Here is a 21,374-nt window from a genome sequence, read left to right on the forward strand (position 1 = left end):
CAGCTTTCCAATCTTTGGGAACCTCAGACGATACGAAAGAGAGGTTGAACAGGCTAGTAATAGCGACTGCAACAATTTCGGCAGATACTTTAGAAAGAGAGGGTCCAGATTGTCTAGCCCGGCTGATTTGTAAGGGTCCAGATTTTGCAGCTCTTTCAGAACATCAGCTATCTGGATTTGGGTAAAGGAGAAATGGTGGGGGCTTTGGCGGGTTGCTGTGGAGGGTGCTGGGCAGTTGACCGGGGTAGGGGTAGCCATGTGGAAAGTATGGCCAGCCGTAGAGAAATGCTTATTGAAATTTAATAAGGGGATTTATCGGTGGTGACAGTGTTTCCTAGCCTCAGAGCAGTGGGCAGCTGGGAGGATGTGCACTTATTCTCCATGGATTTTACAGTGTCCCATAAACTTTTTGAGTTAGAACTACAGGATGCAAATTTCTCTTTGAAAAAGCTTGCCTTAGCTTTTCTAACTGCCTGTGTATATTTGTTCCTAACTTCCCTGAAAAGTTGCATATCACGGGGGCTATTCGATGCTAATGCAGAACGCCACAGGATGTTTTTGTGCTGGTCAAGAGCAGACAGGTCTGGAGTGAACCAAGGACTATATATATTCCTAGTTCTACATTTTATGAGAGGGGCATGCTTATTTAAGATGGTGAGGAAGGCACTTTTAAAGAATAGCATTCTCTGCTCCTGCCACAGTTTGGTTGCCTTGGTCAGCAGAATATGCAAAGCAACGTTTTCTAAGAAATATACATTTTTCACCCATGTCCATCACACTTATACCTGCATTGACTACTTCTTCTTAGACAACAGACTTCTTTCCTTTGTACACTCATGCTCATACAATTCGATTGTCATATCTGATCACGCCCCTCTGACTTTAGTGCTATCAGTTGGTGGTGGGACTGAGCCTCGCGTACCTTGGCTTTTTAATATGCGCTTGCTGTCTGATGAAAGTTTTGTTAACTTTCTGACTGCTCAGATTGACGTTTTTATAGCTACTAACGACACCCCCGATGTTTCAGCATCTGTTCTGTGGGAGACTTTTAAGGCCTACATTAGAGGTCAAATAATTTCATACACTAGTTTTGAATGGAAAAATATAACTGACAACTCGTTTTTTACAGTTAGACAGTACTTATGATACCTCACCATCCCCAAATGTGTACAGGGACCGACTCTCTTCACAAGCTGAATTCAATACCTTGTCAACAGGACAAATTGAGGAACTGCTGCTTAAGTCGAGACATACTCACTATGAGTATGGTGACGCGGCAAGTAAATTGCTTTCTCATCAACTTTGCCAGTCTTCCTCTGCTCAACAAAGTTGTCAAATTCAAACACCTACAGGTGCAACAATAGATCCCCCGCTAATAAATAACCAGTTTAAGAACTTCTATGCATCTTTATACACCTCTGCTGACCGCTCTGCTCTTCATACATTTTGTTATACTTTAACTGTCCCAACAATTGATTCAGTCTCCAAGCTTCAATTGGAGGAACCTATCACCATGGAAGAGATTTCAGAGGCGGCATGTGCAATGCAAGGTGGTAAAAGTCCTGGACCAGATGGGTACCCAATATAATTTTATAAGTAGTTTCTGGATAGTCTCTTGATTAATATGTTTATTAAATCAGTCTCTCTCCCTTTATCCTAAACACAGGGATCCATTTCATTGATATTGAAAAGGAATAAAAGACCCTCTCTTCTGTAGGTCCTATCGCCCAATCTCACTGCTCAATGTGGATGTTAAGGTCTTGGCTAAACTATTAGCTATGCGTTTGGAGTCGGTCTTACCACCTGTTATTTCCTCTGACCAGACAGGTTCTATAAAAAAATATACATTATTTTTCAAATATCAGACAACTCTTTAATGTTATGTATAATTCCTCTCTCTCAAAGCTCCCAGAGATTCTAATCTCCTAGATGCTGAGAAGGCTTTTGATAGAGTGGAGTGGGGCTACCTTTTTCATACCTTAGAAGAATGTAGCCTTGGCAAAAATTCCATTGCTTGAATCAAGTTAATTTCTCCACTTGCATCTGTCAGACCGAACAAACACCCACTTTGCCTATTTCCCTCTCTTCATAGGCACTAGACAGGGGTGTCAAATGTCTCCCTTACTTTTTGCCATCACCAACGAGCCCTTTGCAATTGCATTTCAATCCTACCTACATATAACGGGAGTGTTCAGAGGCGACATCAAACAGAGGTTCTCACTTTATGCTGATGACCTGCTTCTCTATATCTCAAACCCTGATGTATCCTTACCCATTGTGTTCTTAATGCATTTGGCCTAGTCTCTGGTTACAAGTTAAATCTGAATAAGAGCAAGCTTTTCCCTCTAAATGTGGCAGCTCGTAAATACCGACTACACACATTGACTTTCAGAGTAGTTCTCAACAAATGTACATACTTGGGGGTACATGTCACAGATGAATTTGATAATCTTTTTAAGGTACATTTTTCTCCTCTCCTTACTATGTTGGAGAAAGAATTTGAACGGTGGTCACTACTCCCACTATCATTAGCTGCTCAAAATAATTAGGTTAAAATGCATACCCTTCCTAAATTGTCCTACCCTTTTCAATGTATACCTATTTTTATTCCTAAATCGTTTTTTTATGCAAACTCGATGGGATTATCTCACACTTCATCTGGAATAAAACAAATCCAAGGATCCGCAAGGTGTTCCTACAAAGGCCTAAACCCTTAGGGGGCATGGCCCTACCTAATTTCCAGTTCTATTATTGGGCTGCCAACTTCTGCAAAAATCCTACACCGCACTCACTGGACTAAACTCAGGCTTTCTAAAGGTCTATCCTGATTTCGATTCTGTTTGCGACAGGTGTCGGCAAGCCCCTGCTTCATTAATACATATGTTTTGGTCCGGATCTTCTCTACATAACTATTAGTCTGCCATCTTTGATACCATATCTAAAGTACTACAAGTGTCCTTTCCGCCTACTGCCATAACATTATTATTTATAACATTACCAAAATACACATCTGACTTTATAGCCTTTGAGTTTGTTGGCAAGAAGGTTGATTTTACTTCTGTGGAAGTCACCCACCCCTCCTTCTCATTTTGTGTGGATTAAAGATGTCTTACACAAGTTAATTGGAGAAGATAAAATATTATTCTGACAAATTCTACCGAATGTGACAACCTTTCTTTACCTATGTAGAGATGCCTACCTAACCTTTTGTATTTAATTGATCTACCTTTGAGTGTTTAATAGTAGCCCGTCTTACTATTATAATTGTTCTATTCGTTTTGAAGACTTGCCATGTTTCATTTGCCATGTTTCATTTGTCTTTTTTTCTAATGTATGCTTTGAAAGTATTACTTAAGTATTTTATATTTTTGAAAGGGCTAACACATTCCTACCTCATTTAAAAATCATGTTCCCATGTTATATCGAATGTACAAAAATACATGTACTGTATTTCAAACATTGTTTATTTTAACTGTGAAAGAAAATGCAAAAAAAGAGTATATTCTCACAGACTCCAGTCACTCAAGTCATAGACTGTTCTCTCTGCTACCACACGGCAAGCGGTACCGGAGCGCCAAGTCTAGGTTCAAAAGACTCCTTTACAGCTTCACCCCCAAGCCATAAGGCTGCTGAACAATTAATCAAATGGCAACCCGGACTATCTACATTGACCCCCCCCCCTTTGTTTTTACACTGCTGCTACTCATTGTCTATTATCTATGCATAGTCACTTTTACAAATTACCTCGACTAACATGTACCCTGGCACATTGACTCGGTACCGGTAGCCCTGTATATAGCCTCATTATTGTTATGTTATTCTGTTACTTTTTTACATGTATTTAATGCACTTACTTTAGTTTATTTAGTAAATATTTTCTTAACTATTTTCTTAAAAATGCATTGTTGGTTACGGGCTTGTAAGTAAGTATTTCACGGTAAGGGCTACACTTGTTGTACTCGGCGCATGTGACAAATAAACTACTACTTCAAGGATGGATCCTTTTTGAGGGTACATGCAGGTCTGAGAGACATCCCGCCAGCCAGGTCAGTCCCAGAGCAGCAGGCAGATTGATGGGCAGGGGAAGCAGCTCACATTAGCATTTAAATCTAGTATAGGATTAACTGAATGGACAACAGAGACTGAATGCAATATGATATTTCATTAAATACAGTAGTTTGGAGGAAGGTCTCATCCCTGAGGGAAGATCCTCAGAGCCAGATGATGTGATGGCTCCAGAGGATGTACTTTTTTTATAAATGTTTTATTTAACCTTTATTTAACTATGCAAGTCAGTTAAGAACAAATTCTACAATGACGTCCATTGGTTGAGATAGAGAAAGGCGATAATTGCTTGGGTGAGCCCATAGGTTAAACAGCAACCATGAGGAATGTGCATTATTGTGCCTATAAGATAAATAGGTGGCTCCAGCGGGCACACGATTACCAACACTGGACAATTAAGTGTAAAAATATTGCCTGGTCCGACGAATCCCGGTTCCTGTTACATCATGTTGATGGCAGATTCAGGATTTGGCATAAGTATCATGAGTCCATGGACACATCCTGCCTGGTGTTAACGGTACAGGCTGGTGGTGGTTGTGTAATGGTGTGGAAAAAGGTTTCGCAAACCCCTTGAGGACGGAAGGGCGGTAGGGCCTGATGGACCCGAGCCAGTTGTAGTGTCCATCGTGGATGATGAACGGGAGTCTCAGACAGCCTCACGGTCTGATGAGGGTGGGAGCTCTGAGGATTTGAACCCGAGGTCGAAGTCAATGGAGAGGGAGACAGAACAGAGGACGATTGCAAAGGTACCTTCGGATCAGTGGAGGCTGCTGAGGGGAGAATGGCTCATAATAATGGCTACAATGGAGAGAATGGACTCAAACATCTGGATCCAGCATCCTAGCTCTATTCTCCAGGGAAGGGGGAGAACCCATCGGGAGGGATCACTGCAGACTGCCTGCCAGTAGGCTGTGGAGAGCCGACACGGCAGCGACACTTCCACCAGAACAGAGCGGCGTCTGGCTACTTGGGTAGAAGAGAGTGTATGTCTCTGTCATCATTTTACAGATGAACCTACTTGTTCACCGTTTTCTCCATCATCACGATAAACATCTTCCTCTTCATGACCTCCATAATCATTGTCATTCATGATCTCTTCTTCTTTATGATCCCTTTTGACCCCATGAGGCAGCTGATTGACAGATCAACCCATTTACCTCTTATTATTGGTGTAAACAGTGGAAAGGTACATCTTGTTGTTCTCTTCGTGGACCCCTAGTTACCACTCCCTGGGGGGTTAAAGTTAGAACATGGCCTGTCCCTCTAATTCACAAAATGTGTCCATCATCTTCCAGGACCACTACTTGTGACTATAACCAGGAACAGCCAAGTCCATTTTTCAGAAATGCAATTTAGCTGCACTGAACCCCATTTTAACTGTTCATTGTTATATTTTTATTGGCAACAAATAATAGCTGCTGGTGAGCTTTGACTTCCAACGAAGATGACAAATGCTAGGGTCTCTCTTTCTCACCTGCCGTCTCGACATCTGAATGAGTGGCTATCTGACCTTAAATACATTTGATTTGATTGGTTCTCAGTCCCTCTGACCCTGAGAATGTGTAGAAGCAGTTCCATATCATTTTATTACACAGCTAAATGTTTTCCTCCACCTCAACATTAAGGGAAATCAAGTCTGAAATGTCAAAATTCAGAAGAAGCTTTTTTAAACCTCAAATATACTACAAGTTTAACATGTCCTTCATTGCAGGATAATTCTCCTTCAACAGGGTGATCAAATTCAGATACTAGCTAGTAGCTACTTCTCTACACAGTCACAAAAGGGCAAGAGTGTGAAACATACAGTAAGTGAGGAAATATTCCATCTCATACCCATCTGCCTTTGGGTCCTCTGGTACCAATTGGCCCACAAGATCCAGGGGGGCCCTGTACAACAAAAGGAAGGTGAGGGAGAGAAAGAGAGAGGTAGATATAAAACAAAGGTTTAGAATAACCGCAAAGCCCCTTTTTGCCCACCCTGGGGGTGCAGTCTGACCTCAGGAACACACTCTGGGGTTTGTTGTTAGATGTCACTCATCCCAATTAAAGAGCTTGGTCAGGAATCTTGCTCCTCTGTGGCCCTGTGTTTATGTTTGTTTTGGTGCCTCTGCGGCCCCCCGCCTCCTCTAGAGCTCTCTCCTGGACCCCTGCACTGTGTGAGCCAGGCGAGGCGGCACAGGGCCAGGGCAAAATACATCACAGGGTCAGGGGGTACGTCTAATTGGTTGGAGGTGTTGGAGTTTTGACTGACAGGAGGGTAATCAGGCAGCGGGAAGCCAGGTCCTATAAGCCTCAAAACCCTTCAACAACACAGGCTGTAGACTTACTGTAGAGTTGCTGCAGCATGTTACAGTTCTTGTAATATAGTAGCTACTGTAGCAAACAGGGTCAAATGTCATTAAAGACATACGGTAAAGTCATATTCTATTCATTTATATTTGTGATCATAATGGATCAAACAAATGTTTAACATTAGATCTCGTGACACAGCTCATCCCTGCAAATATTAGCCTAGAGCTAATATTATGTGAAGTAAGCTATGCTAAGACCATAGCTAATTCAATATATCATGTGAGTGAATGAATGGATGGTGACGTACCGGTCTTCCAGGTTCCCCAGATGGCCCACTTTCACCTAGTGTCCCTTGGTGACCCTGTTTAGAGAGCAACGACACACTGAGTGATTAATAAACTACTCAACGACATGATGACAACACGGGACACTGCTGTTTAAGAACAATAGCAGATTGTATCACAGTAGTTACAGTTTAACATATCACCCATTCTTAATACGAGTTGTAACAGCGGAACAAGCTATCAGAATAAGAGCAGAAAGATAGTTAAACTTCCAATTGGAAGGACACAGGATTTACTGTGTACCTTATGATGTGCGTGTGTTAATTGTAATGTAAGCATTCATAAACACAATTTACTGTGATTATTGCTGACGGCTCTGAAACTGAGGAAGCTTATGTTCTAATGTATTGTGAAGTACGGGCTTGTAAGTAAGCATTTCGCGGTAAGGTGACATTCGGCCAGTGGTGTAAAGTACTTCATTAAAAATACTTTGAAGTACTACTTAAGTCGTTTTTGGGGTTGTCCGTACTTGACTATTTATATATTTGACAACTTTTACTTTACTACATCCCTAAATAAATACATTTTCCCTTACACCCAAAAGTACAAATTACATTTTGAAAGCTTAGCAGGACTGAAAGTCCAATTCACGCACTTATTATTAAGCTCCTGGCTATCCGTAAATATATAAAAAAGAAAAGAAAATGGTGTCGTCTGGTTTGCTTAATATAAGGACTTTGACATTATTTACACTTTTACTTTCGATACTTAAGTGTATTTAAAAAATTACATTTAGGGTACTGAAGTATATTTAAAACCAAATACTTTTAGACTTTTACTCAAGTAGTATTTCAGTGGATGACTCACTTTCTTGATTCATTTTCTATTAAGGTATCTTTACTTTTACTCAAGTATGACATTTGGGTACTTTTTCAACCACTGTATTTGGCACATGTGACAAATAAACATGTATTTGATTTGGATTTAGTACCAACTTTACAACGTGACATTCCAGTGACTGATTGATTGATTTTTTATTTTACCCCTTTTTTCTCCCCAATTTCGTGGTATCCAATTGTTTTAGTAGCTATTATCTTGTCTCATCGCTACAACTCCCGTACGGGCTCGGGAGAGACGAAGGTTGAAAGTCATGCGTCCTCCAATACACAACCCAACCAAGCCGCACTTCTTCTTAACACAGCCCGGAAGCCAGCCACACCAATGTGTCGGAGGAAACACCGTGCACCTGGCAACCTTGGTTAGCGCGCACTGCGCCCGGCCCGCCACAGGAGTCGCTGGTGCGCGATGAGACAAGGACATCCCTACCGGCCAAGCCCTCCCTAACCCGGACGACGCTAGGCCAATTGCCCCACGGACCTCTCGGTCGCGGCCGGTTACGACAGAGCCTGGGCGCAAACCCAGAGTCTCTGATGGCACAGCTGGCGGTGCAGTACAGTGCCCTTAACCACTGCGCCACCCAGGAGGACCTACTAATTGAGTTTTTACAAACAGTGGGAATAAAAAGTACAGTGCCTTGCGAAAGTATTTGGCCCCCTTGAACTTTGCGACCTTTTGCCACATTTCAGGCTTCAAACATAAAGATATAAAACTGTAAAACTATTTTTTTGTGAAGAATCAACAACAAGTGGGACACAATCATGAAGTGGAACGACATTTATTGGATATTTCAAACGTTTTTAACAAATCAAAAACTGAAAAATTGGGCGTGCAAAATTATTCAGCCCCTTTACTTTCAGTGCAGCAAACTCTCTCCAGAAGTTCAGTGAGGATCTCTGAATGATCCAATGTTGACCTAAATGACTAATGATGATAAATACAATCCACATGTGTGTAATCAAGTCTCCGTATGAATGCACCTGCACTGTGAGTGTCTCAGAGGTCCGTTAAAAGCGCAGAGAGCATCATGAAGAACAAGGAACACACCAGGCAGGTCCGAGATACTGTTGTGAAGTTTAAAGCCGGATTTGGATACAAAAAGATTTCCCAAGCTTTAAACATCCCAAGGAGCACTGTGCAAGCGATAATATTGAAATGGAAGGAGTATCAGACCACTGCAAATCTACCAAGACCTGGCCGTCCTTCTAAACTTTCAGCTCATACAAGGAGAAGACTGATCAGAGATGCAGCCAATAGGCCCATGATCACTCTGGATGAACTGCAGAGATCTACAGCTGAGGTGGGAGACTCTGTCCATAGGACAACAATCAGTCGTATATTGAACAAATCTGGCCTTTATGGAAGAGTGGCAAGAAGAAAGCCATTTCTTAAAGATATCCATAAAAAGTGTTGTTTAAAGTTTGCCACAAGCCACCTAGGAGACACACCAAACATGTGGAAGAAGGTGCTCTGGTCAGATGAAACCAAAATTGAACTTTTTGGCAACAATGCAAAACGTTATGTTTGGCGTAAAAGCAACACATCACCCTAAACACACCATCCCCACTGTCAAACATGGTGGTTGCAGCATCATGGTTTGGGCCTGCTTTTCTTCAGCAGGGACAGGGAAGATGGTTAAAATTGATGGGAAGATGGATGGAGCCAAATACAGGACCATTCTGGAAGAAAACCTGATGGAGTCTGCAAAAGACCTGAGACTGGGACGGAGATGTCTTCCAACAAGACAATGATCCAAAACATAAAGCAAAATCTACAATGGAATGGTTCAAAAATAAACATATCCAGGTGTTAGAATGGCCAAGTCAAAGTCCAGACCTAAATCCAATCGAGAATCTGTGGAAAGAACTGAAAACTGCTGTTCACAAATGCTCTCCATCCAACCTCACTGAGCTCGAGCTGTTTTGCAAGGAGGAATGGGAAAAAAAATTCAGTCTCTCGATGTGCAAAACTGATAGAGACATACCCCAAGCGACTTACAGCTGTAATCGCAGCAAAATGTGGCGCTACAAAGTATTAACTTAAGGGGGCTGAATAATTTTGCACGGCCAATTTTTCAGTTTTTGATTTGTTAAAAAAGTTTGAAATATCCAATAAATGTCGTTCCACTTCATGATTGTGTCCCACTTGTTGTTGATTCTTCACAAAAAAATACAGTTTTATATATTTATGTTTGAAGCCTGAAATGTGGCAAAAGGTCGCAAAGTTCAAGGGGGCCGAATACTTTCGCAAGGAACTGTATAGGGTTGTGTTCAGTGTAGTTGTCTAGGTAAGTCTATGTTTGCCTAGAGTGGTTTTCAATCAGAGGCAGGTGTTTATCGTTGTCTCTGATTGGGAACCATATTTAGGCAGCCATATTGTTTGGGTATTTTGTGGGTGGTTGTCTCCTGTGTCAGTGTTTGTGCCACACGGGACTGTTCGGGTTTTCACATTTCTTGTTTTGTATTCTGTTCATGTATACTTTCTCTGATTAAGGAACCATTAACCATTCTTGTTTTGTATTCTGTTCATGTATACTTTCTCTGATTAAAGAACCATGAACTTTAACCACGCTGCATATTGGAAGAGGAGGAAATCCCTCTGGCCTTTATGGAAGAGTGGCAAGAAGAAAGCCATTTCTTAAAGATATCCATAAAAAGTGTCGTTTAAAGTTTGCCACAAGCCACCTGTGAGACACACCAAACATGTGGAAGAAGGTGCTCTGGTCAGATGAAACCAAAATTGAACTTTTTGGCAACAATGCAAAACGTTATGTTTGGCGTAAAAGCAACACAGCTCATCACCCTGAACACACCATCCCCACTGTCAAACATGGTGGTGGCAGCATCATGGTTTGGGCCTGCTTTTCTTCAGCAGGGACAGGGAAGATGGTTAAAATTGATGGGAAGATGGATGGAGCCAAATACAGGACCATTCTGGAAGAAAACCTGATGGAGTCTGCAAAAGACCTGAGACTGGGACGGAGATTTGTCTTCCAACAAGACAATGATCCAAAACATAAGGCAAAATCTACAATGGAATGGTTCAAAAATAAACATATCCAGGTGTTAGAATGGCCAAGTCAAAGTCCAGACCTAAATCCAATCGAGAATCTGTGGAAAGAACTGAAAACTGCTGTTCACAAATGCTCTCCATCCAACCTCACTGAGCTCGAGCTGTTTTGCAAAAATTTCAGTCTCTCGATGTGCAAAACTGATAGAGACATACCCCAAGCGACTTCCAGCTGTAATCGCAGCAAAAGGTGGCGCTACAAAGTATTAACTTAAGGGGGCTGAATAATTTTGCACGCCCAATTTTTCAGTTTTTGATTTGTTAAAAAAGTTTGAAATATCCAATAAATGTCGTTCCACTTCATGATTGTGTCCCACTTGTTGTTGATTCTTCACAAAAAAATACAGTTTTATATCTTTATGTTTCAAGCCTGAAATGTGGCAAAAGGTCGCAAAGTTCAAGGGGGCCGAATACTTTCGCAAGGCACTGTATGTCAACCCTTTAGAAATACCTGGATTTCTGCATAAATTGGTCATCAAATTGTTGATGACCAATTTCTGCATAAATTGGTCATCAACAATAGACAAACACTTAAACTAATAACACACAAACAATTATAATTTGTCATTTATTTATTGAACACCCCGAGTAAACATTCACAGTGCAGGTTGGAAAAAGTATGTGAACCCTTGGATTTAATAACAGGTTGACCTTCCGTCGGCAGCAATAACCTCATCCAAAATGTCTTGATAAACTTGGGAATCCATTTTTCAGTTGATGATAGCAAGATGTCCAGGCCTCAAACCATGATGCTCCCTTCACCATAGTTTACAGTTGGGATGAGGTTTTGATGTTGGTCTGCTGTGCCTTTTTTCTCCACACATAGTGTTGTGTGTTCCTTCCAAAAAACCTCAATTTTAGTTTCATCTGTCCACAGAATATTTTGCCAGTAGCGCAGCGGAACATCCAGGTGCTCTTTTGCAAACTTCAGATGTTCAGCAATGTTTTTTCTGGACAGCAGTGGCTTCTTCCATGGTGTCTTCCCATGACCACCATTCTTGTTTAGTGTTTTGTGTATTGTAGACTCATCAACAGAGATGTTAGCATGTTTCAGAGATTTCTATAATTCTTTAGCTGACATTCTAGGATTCTTGTTAACCTCAATGAGCGTTCTGCACTGTGCTGTTGCTGTCATCTTTGCAGGACGGCCACTCCTAGGAAGAGTAGCAACAGTGCTATAATTTCTCCATTTATAAACAATTTGTCTTACCATGGACTGACTTTTAGAGATACTTTTGTCACACTTTCCAGCTTTATGCAAGGCAACAATTCTTAATTTGAGGTCTTCTGAGATCTCTTTTGTTCGAGGCATGGTTAACATCAGGCAATGCTTCTCGTGAATAGCAAACTCAAATTTTGTGAGTGTTTTTTATGGGGCAGGGCAGCTCTAACCAAATTTTCCAATCTCGTCTCATTGATTCGACTCCAGGTTAGTTGACTCCAAACTCCAATTAGCTTTTGGAGAAGTCAATGTCCTAGGGATTCACATACTTTTTACAACCTACACTGTGAATGTTTAAATTATGTATTCAATATAGACAAGACATTTACAATAATTTGTGTGTTATTAATTTAAGCACACTGAGTTTTTCTATTGTTGTGACTTAGATGAAGATTAGATAAAATGTTATGCCAAATTTATGCAGGAATCCAGGTAACTCCAAACTCCAAAGGGTTCACGTACTTTTTCTTGCCACTGTACTTTAAAACTCATGGCAAACTATTCCTCCCAGTTATGCTAGGAAGGGTGTTAAGGTTTATTGAATGTGTCCCAGATGGGAACCTATATCATATGACCTTGCTCTGGTCAACAGTAGTGCATGTAGAGACTATGGTGCCAATTGGCAAGCAGTCATTGAGGGTATGAAATGGATGGGGATTCACACAGTGAGAGTGAATATGAAAAGTAATGGTGGTGGCTGGCTACACACATCGTCACATTAATGTGATTAACGCACTGTGGTGAACATGTCTGTTGCATCACGGGGAGAGAGAGAGACAGAGAGAGAGAGAGACAGAGACAACGTGCTGGTCAGGTTTTTCCTTTTATACTGCTATTTTTTTTCAATTTTTGTTTTCAGAGGCTCTAGTGCAGCTGACAGTCTCCTCATATTCATGCACGAGTCAAGCCCCAAAGGATTCCCTTTGCAATCAGCAGGTAACCCGGAAACTGTTTCAATATGATTGATGGCTGACTTCCATTCATATTATCCACTCAGACTGGTCATCCTATATAAAGTCAGGCACCATTTAATTTCCCATAAACGATCATAACCTTGCAAGGGCTCTCTCTTTAAGGACTGACAGGGATAAGAGTATGTAGGAAATGACTTTAAAATCGTCTGCTGTCTATCCTGTCTTAACTTGTCATGCATGTCTGAAACAGGTATGGGAATTAAATAAAGTTGTAAAACGTGAAAGAAGACCAAACAAAAGGTTAAGTGTCTGAAGTTGTATTCACATTTTAGTCATTTAGCAGTCGCTCTTACACTACATGACCAAAAGTATATGGACAACTGCTCTTCAAACATCTCATTCCAAAATCATGGGCATGGAGTTGGTGCCCCCTTTACTGCTATAACAGCCTTCACTCTTCTTAGAATGCTTTCCACATTGCTGCCAGGACTTGCTTCCATTCAGCTACACGAGCATTAGTGAGGTTGGGCACAGATGTTGGGTGATTAGGCCTGAATCGCAGTCGGCGTTCCAATTAATCATTGGAAATACAGCAATTTATTTCCCCACCCACAACATTTTCCCACAGTGCACCATAATTTACACTATGCCACTGTAAAACGTTTCAGAGTATTCTACTGTTTATAATACCCAAAATATCCCTAGAAATTACAGTTTTCTGTTACAGTTTTCTGTTACAGTGTGTGTGTGTGTGTGTGTAACATAGCTGTTGGCTGCGGTTCAGACAGACGTGCACACTCAACAGTATTCAGCTGCCTCAGAGACTCATGTGAGATCATCAATAAAGGCAGTTCTGAACTGGCCAGGTTACTTTGTCAGCTAGACATTTACACACATCTTGTGTGTGTATGTGTGAGAGAGTGCGTGCGTGTGCGTACGTACATGTATGTTCTCAATAGGACCATCTATTCCCATGGGAATTACATAAACAATCTTAGAGGACTGACTTTCAACTTCACTTTTATGAGGGCCCCACCCCTCGTACCCCCTCACTTGGACTCTCAAAAATCTCTGGCTCCTCACAAGCTCCTCACATCTCTATCTTACCATTGATCCCTTTTCTCCAGGAGGTCCCGGCAGGCCCATCTCCCCTCGATCCCCCTAGAAAACACACACAATCATACACTGTAAACACGCCAACTTAACCATTGCTTAATCAGCTTTATTCTTTGAGTTGTGTGGACTTCAGAAGGACAAGAAGTTGAGTAAAATTACAAATACATGTTTTCTCAAAACCACTCAAAACCACACCCATCATCATCATATTTCCCAGCATGTTCTATTGTAGGTTTCAATACCTGTGTTTTTGCATGTACTGTATTGGTTGATTAATCATATGCTACACAACATCCACTGAACAAAAATATAAACGCAACATGTAAAGCGTTGGTCCCATGTTTCATGAGCTGAAATAAAAGATCCAAGAAATGTTCTATATGCACAAAAAGTGTATGTAACAATTCTCGTCTTCTTCTTCTGATGAGAAGTAGCAAGAATCGGACCAATATGCAGCGTGGTATGTATCCATAATGATTTAATGAAAACAAAATACAAAAGAACAAGAGAATCAAAATGAAAACCGAAACAGTCCCGAATGGTGCAAACACTGAAACAGAAAAATAAACACCCACAACTCAAAAGTGAAACCAGGCTACCTAAGTATGATTCTCAATCAGCGACAACGATTGACAGCTGCCTCCGATTGAGAACCATACCAGGCCGAACACAGAAAATCCCAAATTATAGAAAAAAGAACATAGGCAACCCACCCAACTCATGCCCTGACCATACTAAAACAAAGACATAACAAAGGAACTAAGGTCAGAAAGTGACAGCATATTTCTCTCTAGTTTTTATTTACATCCTTGTTAGTGACCATTTCTCCTTTGCCACGATAATCCAAGATGATGGCATGTAAAGAAGCTGATTAAAAAGCATGATCATTACACAGGTGCACATTGTGCTGGGGACAATACAAGGCAACTCTAAAATGTGCAGTTTTGTCACACAACACAATGACACAAATGTCTCAACTTTTGAGGGAATGTGCAATTGGCATGCGGACTGCAGGAATGTTCACCAGAGCTGTTGTCAGATAATTTGATCAATTTATTTCTCTACCTTAAGCCGCCTCCAGCGTCATTTTAGAGAATGTGTTGTGACCAGAGTTTCCCATGGTGGCGGTGGGGTTATGGTATGGGCATGTATAAGCTACGGACAATGAATAAAATAGCATTTTAATCGATGGCAAGTTGAGCTCCTTAGGCACATTGCTGTGACATTCATGCGCTGCCATCAACTCATGTTTCAGCATGCACTGTCAAATGTCACAAAGATCTGTACACAATTCTTGAAATCTGAATATGTCCCAGTTCTTCCATGGCTTGCATACTCACCAGACATGACACCCAATTAGCATGTTTGGGATGCTCTGGATTGATGAGTAGGACAGCGTATTCCAGTTCCCGCTAATATCCAGCAACTATGCACAGCCATTGAAGAGGAGTGGGACAACATTCCACAGGCCACAATCAACAGCCTGATCAATTCTCTGTGAAGGACATGTGTCGCACTGCATGAGGCAAATGTTGGTCACAACAGATATTGACTGGTTTTCTGATCCATGCCCCTACCTTTTAAGGTACTGTATCTGTGACCAAAATATGCATATCTGTATTCCTAGTCATGTGAAATCCATAGATTAGGTCCTAATGAATTGATTTCAATTGACTGATTTCCTTATATGAACTGTAACTCAGTAAAATCTTTGAAAATGCTTGCATGTTGAGTTTATATTTTTGTGCAGTATAAATAAAAAATCTAAACTAATCCAACCTGTTAGTAGTTTGACTTTTTGCACCCGTTACTGAGATGAATGTTCCAGCTTATATGATTTCGGTAGTCTCAAATAGGAATTTCACATAACTTTGCAAACTAGCATTGAGGTTTGAATCAACATACAATTGTAAGGCATAGTGATGGGGCAACGAAGCTTGAACATGTCGAGCCAATTGTGTCAAATAGGTTCATTACTCAAGGCTTTGATCAACACACTAAATGGCACCTGTTAGTCAAAATAATTTAGAACAGCAAAATTATTATAGATGACGTCACACACACAGGATAGCCTTTTTGTCTTCTACCCGAAACCAAAGCAATCTGGTGATTGTTCTACAAAACTAAGCTTCGGGAATCGATCACGTGCTTCTGATAAAATGATACAAGCGTCAGCACACTGCTTCGAAGTAAAATTCTTATCAGTTCCGATGCATAACTTGGAGCTCCTGTATCAAATGTAACATCACTAGTAGGGCAACCAGCTGCAATAGGATTGTGTGTTTGTTTAATACAATGGCATTGAGGTTGATTCAACATACAGTTGTAGGGCAACCAGCTGCAATAGACCGGTTGGTTGTTTAACAACAAAACTGACGCATGCACAACTATGGAACAAAACAGAAGGGTTGGCTTAGATACAGTGCCTTGCGAAAGTATTCGGCCCCCTTGAACTTTGCGACCTTTTGCCACATTTCAGGCTTCAAACATAAAGATATAAAACTGTATTTTTTTGTGAAGAATCAACAACAAGTGGGACACAATCATGAAGTGGAACGACATTTATTGGATATTTCAAACTTTTTTAACAAATCAAAAACTGAAAAATTGGGCGTGCAAAATTATTCAGCCCCTTTACTTTCAGTGCAGCAAACTCTCTCCAGAAGTTCAGTGAGGATCTCTGAATGATCCAATGTTGACCTAAATGACTAATGATGATAAATACAATCCACCTGTGTGTAATCAAGTCTCCGTATAAATGCACCTGCACTGTGATAGACTCAGAGGTCCGTTAAAAGCGCAGAGAGCATCATGAAGAACAAGGAACACACCAGGCAGGTTCGAGATACTGTTGTGAAGAAGTTTAAAGCCGGATTTGGATACAAAAAGATTTCCCAAGCTTTAAACATCCCAAGGAGCACTGTGCAAGCGATAATATTGAAATGGAAGGAGTATCAGACCACTGCAAATCTACCAAGACCTGGCCGTCCCTCTAAACTTTCAGCTCATACAAGGAGAAGACTGATCAGAGATGCAGCCAAGAGGCCCATGATCACTCTGGATGAACTGCAGAGATCTACAGCTGAGGTGGGAGACTCTGTCCATAGAACAACAATCAGTCGTATATTGCACAAATCTGGCCTTTATGGAAGAGTGGCAAGAAGAAAGCCATTTCTTAAAGATATCCATAAAAAGTGTAGTTTAAAGTTTGCCACAAGCCACCTGTGAGACACACCAAACATGTGGAAGAAGGTGCTCTGGTCAGATGAAACCAAAATTGAACTTTTTGGCAACAATGCAAAACGTTATGTTTGGCGTAAAAGCAACACAGCTCATCACCCTGAACACACCATCCCCACTGTCAAACATGGTGGTGGCAGCATCATGGTTTGGGCCTGCTTTTCTTCAGCAGGGACAGGGAAGATGGTTAAAATTGATGGGAAGATGGATGGAGCCAAATACAGGACCATTCTGGAAGAAAACCTGATGGAGTCTGCAAAAGACCTGAGACTGGGACGGAGATTTGTCTTCCAACAAGACAATGATCCAAAACATAAAGCAAAATCTACAATGGAATGGTTCAAAAATAAACATATCCAGGTGTTAGAATGGCCAAGTCAAAGTCCAGACCTAAATCCAATCGAGAATCTGTGGAAAGAACTGAAAACTGCTGTTCACAAATGCTCTCCATCCAACCTCACTGCGCTCGTGCTGTTTTGCAAGGAGGAATGGGAAAAAATGTCAGTCTCTCGATGTGCAAAACTGATAGAGACATACCCCAAGCGACTTACAGCTGTAATCGCAGCAAAAGGTGGCGCTACAAAGTATTAACTTACGGGGGCTGAATCATTTTGCACGCCCAATTTTTCAGTTTTTGATTTGTTAAAAAAGTTTGAAATATCCAATAAATGTCGTTCCACTTCATGATTGTGTCCCACTTGTTGTTGATTCTTCACAAAAAAATACAGTTTTATATCTTTATGTTTGAAGCCTGAAATGTGGCAAAAGGTCGCAAAGTTCAAGGTGGCCGAATACTTTCGCAAGGCACTGTAGTTGGCAAAATGTTAACTATATTTTGTCTCCAAAAGGTTTATTGAAAACATAAATACATTTGCACAATGAGCACAGTTGTTGGTTTGCTAGTTAGCACATTTTTGCCATATTAGCATAGACATGACATCAGTCAAAACACCTCAAAACAAGAGATGGTATCAATAACAATATAAAACTAGCAGAAACGAGCCCCTTACAATTCCCCACTTGACAGCTTCTTGTCATTGTTGCTAGCTATAAGACCGTTCAGAATCATTACAAAACATTCCTTCTGGCCATGTCGATAACCACTCATCCTTTTCATGTTGTCAGTCAAGCCTTCTATAGGATTGTGAGTTTGCGCAACATTTGATAAACAAAGTACAGCAAACTCACAATCCTATTGAAGCCGGTTCCCTTACAATTGTACGTTGAATCCACATCTTTTTTTGATTTTCTGTTTATAGGGCACCAACATCCAGGACAATCAGATAACGGTCAGATATTGGAACTCAGACACTCAAATACACCATGGTGATCACAGACATACACCCCTATGCAGGTAGGCACACACATGTACACCCAAAATAAACACCCAATAACAGTTGAGAGATGGGGGTGTCTTACCTTCTCCCCTGCCAATCCAGTCTCTCCAACAGGCCCAATAAAGCCAACCAGGCCCTGTGAAACAACACAAACAGAGCCAGAAAGGGAGTTCATATTAACATTAGTATTATTGTGTTAATAATAAAACAACCAGTGGCCATAACACTAGGTATTTGCGAAAACTCTTACCCTTTCACCCATGCCTCCAACCTTCCCGGTGATACCAAGCTCTCCCTAGGAGAACAAATAGCATAGTTACTTATTTTTTACTGTACCTACAAGGAAGAATACCCAAAATCGATAGCCAATATGCTGAACAGTCTAATGTATTTTATATTCCATACAGCATATTGAATGTAATAATTACTGGAGGAAGATATAAAAGGCAACATTTTACTCTTCTAAATTTGTATCAGCATAAATAAATCGCCAACTTCTCATAGACATAGTTTCTGTTCACTGCGTGTGTGCGATTAGAAGAGTAAAATGTTAGCATCAATGTATGAAAAGGTCAAGTATGTGAGGTAATCCACAGCTGTCCTCACCTTCACTCCATCCGTTCCAATCTTCCCAGGGAAGCCCTTCATGCCGACTCTACCCTGAACAAAACACATAGCCCACCGTTGACCACTCAATGTGCAGAGCCTGTGGTCTAGTGGTAACACTCCCAGCAGGTCACATACAGTGCATTTGGAAAGTATTCAGACCCCTAGACTTTTTCCACATTTTGTTATGTTACAGTCTTATTCAAAAATTGATTAAATAATTTTTTCCTCATCAATCTACAAACAATATCCCATAATGGCAAAGTGAAAACAGGTTTTTAGAAATGTTTGCAAATGTATTACAAATAAAAAACAGAAATAACTTATTGACATAAGTATTCAGACCCTTTGCTATGAGACTTGAAATTGAGCTCAGGTGCATCCTGTTTCCATTGATCATCCTTGAGATGTTTCTAAAACTTGATTGGAGTCCACCTGTAGTACATTCAATTGATTTGACATGATTTGGTAAAAGGCATACGTGGTTGCTCCACTAAAAGTTTTGCGAACATGCTGCAGAACTTAGAGGCAATTTGTGGTTTAGTACGGCACCCTGTGTCACCACTTCATGGCTTCAGCCCAGCGCAAGGGGGAGTTAGAGCACTGATTATGCTTATGGGTCCTACTGTGTCTAACTGACAATGAATGGGCGACAATAAACCTAAATAGAAACTGATACTTGTGCACGACTTCAGTGTTACTTACTAAAACTGTTGTTACGCTAAAGGTTTTATTATTTTGCTCTTACTGTAGTTGTGTGGCCCACTCCCGACAAGCCATGCTGTACAGTGCCTGAGTGGTGCAACGGTCTAAGACACTGCATAGCAGTGCAAGCTGTGTTTCTACAGATGCTGGTGCAATACCTGTGCTGGCCTCTACTGGGAGACCCATGAGATGACTGTAGGTTTTTGGTTTCTCTCCCTCTAAAAACAGAAATAAATTATTCTAAATAGCAAACTAGCTTTATTTATAAATTAGTAACAATGTCTCACCCCATGTTCAAAAATTGCCTTTTTCTCGCTCATTTTACGTTTTTTGAAAAATAAATAATCTCCAAAATATAATTTTTTTAACAAAGTGATTATTATTATTATTAATTTAGAATTATATAAAAGCCCCTTAGATATTCTCACAGATATATTATTAACCCTGTTATTAGCAGGACAATATTGATTTGTCATATTGATCATGGCACCCGAGTGGCGCACAATGGGATTGCCTTGCAGTTCTCCAGTTTATCCACTGAAAGCGTGCGAGGTTCATGGCACGAGGGCAGGGGACATGGGATGGGCTGCAAAGCCGTGCACAGACGGACCTAGCCCATGGGGAAGACGGACCTAGCCCATGGGGAAGACGGACCTAGCCCATGGGGAAGACGGACCTAGCCCATGGGGAAGACGGACCTAGCCCATGGGGAAGACAGACCTAGCCCATGGGGGAGGGGGGTTGGAGCCCTACCCCACCACACTGAGTAGCACAGAGCAACACTAAGGGGCATTGTATTAATAATGGCGCTGACTAGGGAAATGTTCTAAGTGCCAGTCTGCACGTTCAAACTAATACAATGTATCTAATAATAATGGCATCTTTATGCTTTCGTTAATACAATAATGATACAAATACTCTTTCAAAATGCCGATGTTTATTTAGTTATGGATCCATAACGAATTACTAGTTGCTTACTGGAAAATACTCTTTCAAAACACACGTTCTACAGCACCATTATGGCTACCAGCAGGTAGCTGGACAATAGACTTGCCTAGAAGGAGGTTAGGGAGAATTATATCGTCAAATGTATTTCTTAGTTAGGTTGGCTGTATCACAACCGGCCGTGATTGGTTGCGATTTAAGTTTAATCCACCAGAAAAGACAAACAAATAATACAACAAAAATTATTATTATTATGTATCACATCCGACTGTGATTGGGAGTCCCATAGGGCGGCGCACAATTGGCCCAGCGTTTCTCTCCCCCTAAAAACAGAAATAAATGTTTTGGCCTTTACAAATATTATTTTGGCTTTTATTCAGATTACAATCGCTCACTTTTGTTTTCTGTAAAAATGAATTAACCTCCAAAATATCGTTATATATTAACAAGTTGATGGCACAGTCATATAGCCCGGCACCAACATAAAGCTGAGTGACTCGCACAAACATTATAAAATAAATGTTTTGGTTATCCTGACCTGGACACCATGTACAGTTTTATAATAGCCCATTATGGACTATCAGCAGGACAATTTACCTTTACCAAAACCTCTCTGTATTTTGATACTTTGTGGATGGGGCCTACCCAGTGGTGCAGCTGTCTATGTCACTGCATCGCAATG

The 21,374-nt window shown here is 40.9% G+C and overlaps 1 protein-coding gene across 5 annotated transcripts in view; it reads right to left on the bottom strand.

The window, feature by feature from the left end:
* col27a1a (collagen, type XXVII, alpha 1a) overlaps window positions 1–21,374 on the bottom strand; it is a 292,008-nt gene that overhangs the window by 120,318 nt on the left and 150,316 nt on the right. For all 5 annotated transcript variants that reach the window (XM_090235098.1, XM_090235099.1, XM_036977752.2 and 2 more), the window contains 6 exons: window positions 19,043–19,096; window positions 18,687–18,731; window positions 18,519–18,572; window positions 13,851–13,904; window positions 6,665–6,718; window positions 5,899–5,952 (listed from right to left, as the gene is read on the bottom strand). In XM_090235098.1, the coding sequence (XP_090091224.1) occupies window positions 5,899–5,952; window positions 6,665–6,718; window positions 13,851–13,904; window positions 18,519–18,572; window positions 18,687–18,731; window positions 19,043–19,096 (315 nt within the window). The remainder of the gene's footprint in view (window positions 1–5,898; window positions 5,953–6,664; window positions 6,719–13,850; window positions 13,905–18,518; window positions 18,573–18,686; window positions 18,732–19,042; window positions 19,097–21,374) is intronic.

This window comes from Oncorhynchus mykiss, chromosome 5 (assembly GCF_057628025.1).
Source record: "Oncorhynchus mykiss isolate SJ-2025 chromosome 5, ASM5762802v1, whole genome shotgun sequence".
Taxonomy (NCBI): Eukaryota; Metazoa; Chordata; class Actinopteri; order Salmoniformes; family Salmonidae; genus Oncorhynchus; species Oncorhynchus mykiss.